Below are 7,554 nucleotides of genomic sequence, written 5' to 3'. Positions count from 1 at the left end.
GGGGGGGGGGAAGAAGAAATCGTCAATAATCCCGCTGCGTGGAATTTTGCATTTGGATCCGACGCTGGATTCTCTGTTCGCATATCACTCCCATGACTTAACTTCGGAACAAATTCTTGGAAATATTGTGCGTGAGACGGCGACGCGTGTGATGAGCAACTTTTTCACCTTCTGTTGGTACACTCTGCCCTACTGACATAGAATGTCACCGTATCCTAAAAATCGGTGCGCGCATCATGGTACACTTTACCTTTGGTATGCTTCGACGATCTGATCGATAATCATCGGCATTTCGCTAGAATCTAAAACGGTGTGATGGTTTTAGATTTCAGATCGGTTAGGGTGGAAAATTATGGACCTCGTGGACCCTTAGGAATAAAAGAATCGTATTTTATTAAGGTTCTGTCTCCTGTTCTACAATAACTTTATTCAATATCTTATCGCTACTCTTCGCGACTTGTCTCTTGCGAAAAACCCCTTAACTTGGGTGTAAATTCGTACCCTCAACTTTTTTGTTATGGGAATTTAGCACTAGCATTATCTATAAGTAGGAGGTACGAATTTACACCAAAGTTGCAGGTTTTTTCCGTGGGGGATTGCGTGTTCGAGGAAGTTATTTAGTCTGATAATTGTGAGAAGCCCGGATCTAAATAACGTGGAACATATATAATTTGAACGGGTTTCGGTACAGCATAGATGCAATAATGATAAACAACTTTCGTAATCAGAGATACGGCATCTTGACTTGGTTAGGGACCTGACGATTGAGAAGAGTGAGCTCGGCATTCTAGAATAGTTTAAAATTGTCATGGATATCGGAAACGAAATATTGAGGAAAATAAATATTCGCAGCTCCTCACTTATTGTGCGTTAAACTTTCGGACAATTCTCTGCTGTCAAAGAATATTGGACTACGTAGCCCTCCACTGGTTTCACCTTTGCAACACCAAGAATGAAGCAAAGTAATTTAGAATCTTGTCAGAATTTGTACATCATAATACCGGAATAGCACTTTTCGATTAAACTACATTCAATTCATTCGGAATTCTAAAGTGATAGAAAGTTTCTGTCAACACAGTGTTCTCGGTGTTGCGATGCACACTGTTTGCTAGATAGGAAGATTTGAAAGGCGCTAAGCCGTTTCGTGGAGAAAAAGCGGACGTCTCCTTTGACGAGAATGTGATAAGATAGTAGACTGGAAAAGCAACGTACTTGGAAATGAATAGTTCCCGGGCACCGGAAGAAGAAATGCGATACTCAGGTAGGACAATTCTAGCATAAATCAGCGCACGTAGGCAAAACACGCCTCGATAGTCATACTCTGGGTGGGCCTGTCCTGCCTGTCCTGCCTGCTAAGTGTTACGATTCCTCCATCGGTGTATCTAAGGTTCAACTTCGAGCAGTCCAATATCCCCGACAATTAATTCACGTTGAGCCTCGTAAATATGAAGTGTAGTTTTCTAACAGGTTTAGATCGACACTATACTCGACACGGTAAACTCACAAACGATGGCGGGGCCCGTCGGGACATTACGTGAGCGGCACGCCTTGTGCCCCCTTCCGCAAGACCCTGCTTCGATTGGCGGCCTCGCCTCCCTCGTGTGGCGTGGTTGGCTCGTGCCTCTGGATCTGCACGGTAACGCGGATGACACACGAGGTAAATAGAAAAAAAGGTGGGAGCGTCACTTCAGGTGGGGACCCGCCAAATATAAGCTAAAGAGCCTGACCAATGGACCACACTAAAATTCACTTCCTACCGTGACAGGTTCGATAGAAAAACAACGCGAAAAGAAGAGACGCACACTGCGGTCGTGACTGTACCGTTGTTTCGATAACGAAAATGAAATTACTCGCCGTTTTGCTCGTCGCAGCGGTTGCCTCCGCCCAGACCCTCGACGACTGCCTGCAGCAGGACAGCATATCATGCGTGCAGAAAAGCCTCTATCGTCGGGCAAAGGAGTTCTTCGGCCAGGATAAGTTCGAAATTGTGCGCGGTGTGAGCCTTGTCAAGTCCCAGGATTCCCGCGGCGCGAAAACCGGCGAGGATGTTGTCTACGATCAGGAGATCGAAGTCACGAAGAGCACCGTCGCCGAGCGTCAAAATTCCCTGGAGAATTTCGTAACTGATAAAATCAGCGGCTTCGTTAGTGGTCGCAGCCTTCAGGTGAGAGTCCCGCTACTTATCGTTAGCTATTATCAGCCAAGCCAGGATAGATAAGCAATACCCATTTTCTGTAACACAATGCAATTATTCAGTAAGATTTTGGCAATTGCATTGGCCGACGATGAGATACGCCTGGATCTTGATGTATTGAGTGAATTTCACTGTTGCATAAACGATTTCATAGTTGTAATGACGTTATCAAAAAAGTAAAAAAATATTTTCTCTCGCTTCAGTGCGTGGTCAAGTTAATTGAGTCGACGATTCAACCGTTGCTCATAGTATACTCGCAAAAGTGAAAGGAAGAAGGTGAATAAGAATCTAACAAAAACGAACTTGTTGTAATTCCCTGCGATGCTTAATTATTGCAGATCAACTTCTCGCCGATGATCGAGGAGGTCAGTAACTCCGCACGCGCCTTGACCGATTCGGTACCCGAGGAAGTGAGACAAGCCGTCGACGAGGTCGTTGAAGGTGAGGCGGTACAAAATTCTCATGTTATTTATCACCGCTGTTAAAAAGTTGGTCCCGTTAGTCTAACGTGGCAAGGACGCATTCCATTCCACAAGCGACTCGGTTACTCCAGAGATATTGTCAGCTTTGCGTATTAGCGACTAAAAACGAACTCCGAGAAAGTCATTGTTGAGGCATACTACGTGACCTGCCGCAACGCCGAAGTAGAAACCAAAGGTCGTTGACACGAGCGAGACAATCACGAGTCGTTTTCATTGTGCATAAGAAAAGCTAGGTGTCACGCCGTTTTGGGCTCTCTGTCTACACAGTCGGCACTGTCAATTTATAAGACAATCAACGGAAACCGAAAGTTTGCTCGTTGAAAATAAAATTGGATGAATGAAATTTCGACGGGATTGATGAGTACCATTGTTATTCTGCTTACACTCTTTCCTAATCACTGTACTTACCTGTTTCAGGACGTGGAAAGAAAAAGATTCTCAAATCGATTCTGCCGCTTCTGTTGGCCGCAAAATTGAAGATCGGTGCCCTAGCCACTCTCGCCTACTTCGGAATCGCCCTTTTGGCCAAGAAGGCCATCATTGCGTCTCTCATTTCGATCGCCATATCCGCCTTCATTGGGTTCAAGGCCCTCATGTCGCAGGGTCATGACCACCACTCGTCTGCAACAGCCTACAACTCTGGTGGCTGGTCGTCTGGCGGTGGTGGCGGATGGTCTTCCGGTGGTGGTGGCGGTGGCGGCGGCGGCTGGTCTTCCGGTGGATCTCCAGGTGGATGGTCATCCTCGGGCGGTTCCGGCGGCTGGGAAGATCGTCAGGCAGCTCAGAGCCAGGCGTACTCCGGATATCAGCATTAAAGTTCTTGATCGCATACCATGACTATAGGGATTGGTTTTACGCAAAGAGAATAATCGACGGCTAAGAAGCCAAAATCCCAAAGGACTGAATGGTCTGAGAAAAGTATTCGCTTCTCTAGCGAATTTCCAAACCGCGAAGTCCGCAGAGATGAATAACAATATTTATTATAATTTATATAATTTATGTATATATTATATATATATATTTCTGTCCAAATCGTTATGCTTTATGTATAAAAATGGTTCAATCAATTATCTCACACTAGTCGCCATAATGTTTTCAAATAGTTTTATATGATGTATGAGTCACATCTTTCGTCTATGATGTTCGATGAACCTCATTCATACAACTGTATAACCACGCATCCCACGACACCAAATACAGACTTTTTATATACGTTAAAAACGAAGGAAGCAAGAAAGATGACGTAATAATGCAACCTAAAACAGTAAAAAATTACGAAAAGCAGACTCAAAGAAATAAAGAAATCACTTTGAGAAGGACGTGTGTCGCTTCCCCCCTAACAAGAACAAGCGGCGATTGAGTTGAGGCTGCAGGCAGCATACAAATCTTCATCGAATCCGAACCTGATAAGCATGATATTCATATGCAAAAACCGTACTGGTGTATTGAAACCGTTATAGGGTGTTCGAATCGAGTTGCCAGTACAACGGAAAGCTTACAAACGATGTGAATTATTCGAATTTGAATTTCAAGTACTGGAAGTTGAGCATCACTCACGCCTTACTGCGACCAATTCCTGTTTTCTAATAGATGATACGGGGTCACCGCGTCGCAGTAGTAAAAAGATATTACAAAAATATTCATAATCTTCGTTCGAAGTGTGTCAGCAAGTGTGCCTCGAATACGGCATACTCCCATGGCGAAAAATTTCATTACTTGATACTTTCAATCGAATTTCACATCGAGTAGCTGCACTTTCCATATATAATACATGCATCCAAGTTCGAAATCGCGGTGTTAAAATGCGGGTCATCGTGACTCTCGTTTTTCTTTTTTCTTCTTTCCTTTGCTTCAACAAACAGCGTATACTTCTCAGGAGAAATTGAGGCTGTACCACACATGTTACTCTCTTCCTCCGTCAATTAACACCTAGCAAAGAAATCGCTACCGTTCAAACCTTGCGTGAAAATCACATTCGTTAGTAGAAATTGAAAAATAGAGACGTTGATCGTTGAAAATCATCAATTTCTCAATCGGCGCTTGCGATGCAAGCATTTGTTTCCACACAATGGAAATAGCTATTTCCGAATGCCAAAAACAAGATCACAGCCAATAAATTACCCAAGAGCAAAAAATTCTCTTCGATATCTCCGTTTAAAATAATCACTATCGTCGAAGTTTATACAGGCGACTAATATTTTGAGTCCTGTTTAACCGGTACAGTTTTACTCGCAATACACGTCCGGTGCCCACGCAGGAATCCGTGTGTGGCAAATACTGCTGCGCCATATGTGTGCTACCGAGAACGGTGCTTTGCTTGGCGAAAGATGCTCAGAGTTCATGGCAGTAGAGAGACGGACGTGGCTGATTTATTTTTCGCGCAGAGTCGAGACTAGAATTTACACAGACCGCAAGTGGTTTGTTGAAAGATCGTAAAATTTCCGCATGTACCTCTAATCGTAAACAGACTCCGACAATGAGCCTCGAATAAGCGAATCCGAGTATGAAATTCCAAAGAACCGAACCCGTTTTCGAGAACCACGTAGAACTGGGTCAAAAGCGCGGCTGTTGGAAGTATGTACGAGAGATTCCGAGAAGGGCCGCTGGAGAAATTTGTCCCAGAAAAGCTTAGTTGCGTTGTTAAACGCACAAAGACAAACATTTCGTTTCTTATTTCAATACCACGACTCGACAATTACACATGATATGAGTTGGAAACTGGGCAGAGAAGTTGACGAGGAGGATCCTGATGGCGTACCAGAAGCGATAATGAACTTCCATACGGATACAATAAACGGGACGAATATGTCAACAGAAACTTTCTATTTAGTCACGTTTTCAAGAAAGTTAGATTTAAATTAATTGAAAATAAGCATCTCAGCCGTTTTTCGGACAGCACGGTAAAATATTTGTGACAAGCCGGTTTTGCAACCGGATTCGAATTCAAAAGTAGACGCTGTCGGAGATAGTGAGGTTCACGACTCGTGATTGGCAAGCGTCTGAAAACTAGAGCTCAGAGAAATCACCGTGGCGAGATGTCCACGGTTACTCAAATTTTCGTTTTCAAACACTCCAGACGATTCCCCACCATGCGATCACATATTTCTGGGCTGGGCTGCCCTTGACTGGATTCACTTTTGTCGACCAAACGTAGTCATCTGTTGGCTGGGGGAGACAGTTTTGTCTCACTTAAATCGAATTCTCGCAAAAACGTGACGCGTAAGAAAGTTTCTACCGACCGATTTGTATTCAGTGATGAACACGGTACATGAAAAAATTCGGCCGTTCCGTGATGCTGAAGAATAACATTTTTTCTTTTTGGTTAGTGTACTTTAGCCCCGGAGGCGGTGAGCTCAGCTTGACAATGCCAGGTATAGGTATACGAGGTTCGACGCTCTGGGCGTGATATGGTCGGTTCAACACTTGTCATCCATGATACGATCGGTAAGAGCTTGGATAGACCTGGAATAAAAGTATCGCGCGAGTCGTAATTTACTCGTCATATGTACCAAGCGAATGTGGGCATTGTAGCAAGAATCAAGAATGGTAAAAAACTTGCACCGTGCAAAGGATCGAGTAGTAAGAATACCGTCAGTTACGGGTAACCGTTACGTTCTCCTTGGCGGGGTGACGCAGCCGGGTAACAAGAGCAACATGAAATAATAGTCAAAGAGGACAACACGGTGAAAAAACGCTAAATTACTTCGAAAGGAAAATCACACTTTCGTTTGCGGTGCACAGCCTGGCGCATGGCGTGGCGAAGTGCTAGTCGCGAACGAGTCGACGGTGACTGGACAATGCGATCGTAAAAAGGCTATACGACCAGCGGTTCCTCTTATCAACCGTTCTAGGTGTCTAAAATTTGATACAAGTAGTGGGACCACATCAAAAAGGGTGTGGGAACGGACAACTCATTTCTAGAACAATTACTCTCAACACTGTTAGATCTTCGTCAATTAACGCTGCGGTGTTGCCGGTTACGCATTCCTAAGACCAGTGTCGAGTATGGAATTTTACGTGATGAGATTCACTCGGCTCACTACGCGCATTTGGTTAGCCATTGGCAGTCACGTGACTCAAGGATTATACAGAGGCATACCCGCAGTCGAGATCGGTGTCTGTTTATTACAAACGTATTTGGGACATTCCGGTAGGTCTCGACCGGCAATCAACGCTCACTTCTTTATAGATTCTCATATACCTATTTCATTCGTACTTTTTTCTTTCCGAGCAAACAATCTGTGTCAACTTTTAGAATCATTTTTGATCCAACAATGTCCAAAAGAATTGTTTTCTGGGGAGTATTCTTTTCAAACTCAGATGCCAAGGATGCGCAAATATTTGATACCAGAAAACGTCAAATCCCACCAGCGAAGTATCAGACAAAAATTTTCGGGTTTGGATTTATAAGTGGTAAAAGTTGTTTGCCGAAATATTTGTTACTCACGTCCGAACGTAATGTTTTTTATTCGATTCAATACAGCTTCGATTGGAAAACTTGTATGCCATAATTACTTACAAAAATACAATCATCTTAATTCATATTTGAGAAAGGTAGAAGTATGGTATCTTTATGAAAAGAGTTTCGAAGGCCGGTATTAACGATTGCTTGAGCTGCCGACTAGAATTTTCTGTCAGTAAGAGGCTTAAAAAAAAAAACATGTTTAGTTCATCAATCTGTGCATCTGATATTAGCGATTCGTTTCAGACGTGCTGATTGTGAGAATAAAAATTTTGAGACTTATAATATACTTGAAGAATCTGCAAAGTAGATCTAGCCATAAAGCGTAATTCACTACAAATTTCTTACCAAACGAAGGTATTGGAAGGTAGATATGATTCGAGCTTATTATTGCGCGCTAATGTTGAAAGTGAGCT

At 43.4% G+C, this 7,554-nt stretch overlaps 1 protein-coding gene across 1 annotated transcript; it reads left to right on the top strand.

Annotated features, from left to right (window-relative positions):
• The first annotated feature begins 1,732 nt into the window (after window positions 1-1,732).
• On the top strand, window positions 1,733-3,992 carry LOC124182108 (keratin, type II cytoskeletal 2 epidermal). The gene is made up of 3 exons (XM_046568936.1): window positions 1,733-2,164; window positions 2,533-2,635; window positions 3,094-3,992. The coding sequence occupies exons 1-3, from the start codon at window positions 1,841-1,843 to the stop codon at window positions 3,489-3,491; spliced, it is 825 nt and encodes a 274-aa protein (XP_046424892.1). The 5' UTR covers window positions 1,733-1,840; the 3' UTR covers window positions 3,492-3,992.
• Window positions 3,993-7,554: the final 3,562 nt, after the last annotated feature.

The sequence above is a fragment of the Neodiprion fabricii genome, chromosome 1 (genome assembly GCF_021155785.1).
Source record: "Neodiprion fabricii isolate iyNeoFabr1 chromosome 1, iyNeoFabr1.1, whole genome shotgun sequence".
In the NCBI taxonomy this organism is placed as follows: domain Eukaryota; kingdom Metazoa; phylum Arthropoda; class Insecta; order Hymenoptera; family Diprionidae; genus Neodiprion; species Neodiprion fabricii.
This window is presented reverse-complemented; position numbering and strand designations above follow the sequence as displayed.

Excerpts from the sequence above, each read along its gene's own strand:
- LOC124182108 (XM_046568936.1), top strand. The coding sequence starts at position 1,841 with ATGAAATTACTCGCCGTTTTGCTCGTCGCAGCGGTTGCCTCCGCCCAG. Across the intron at positions 2,165-2,532 it reads TTAGTGGTCGCAGCCTTCAG|ATCAACTTCTCGCCGATGAT; the intron begins GTGAGAGTCCCG and ends TAATTATTGCAG. Across the intron at positions 2,636-3,093 it reads CGTCGACGAGGTCGTTGAAG|GACGTGGAAAGAAAAAGATT; the intron begins GTGAGGCGGTAC and ends TACCTGTTTCAG.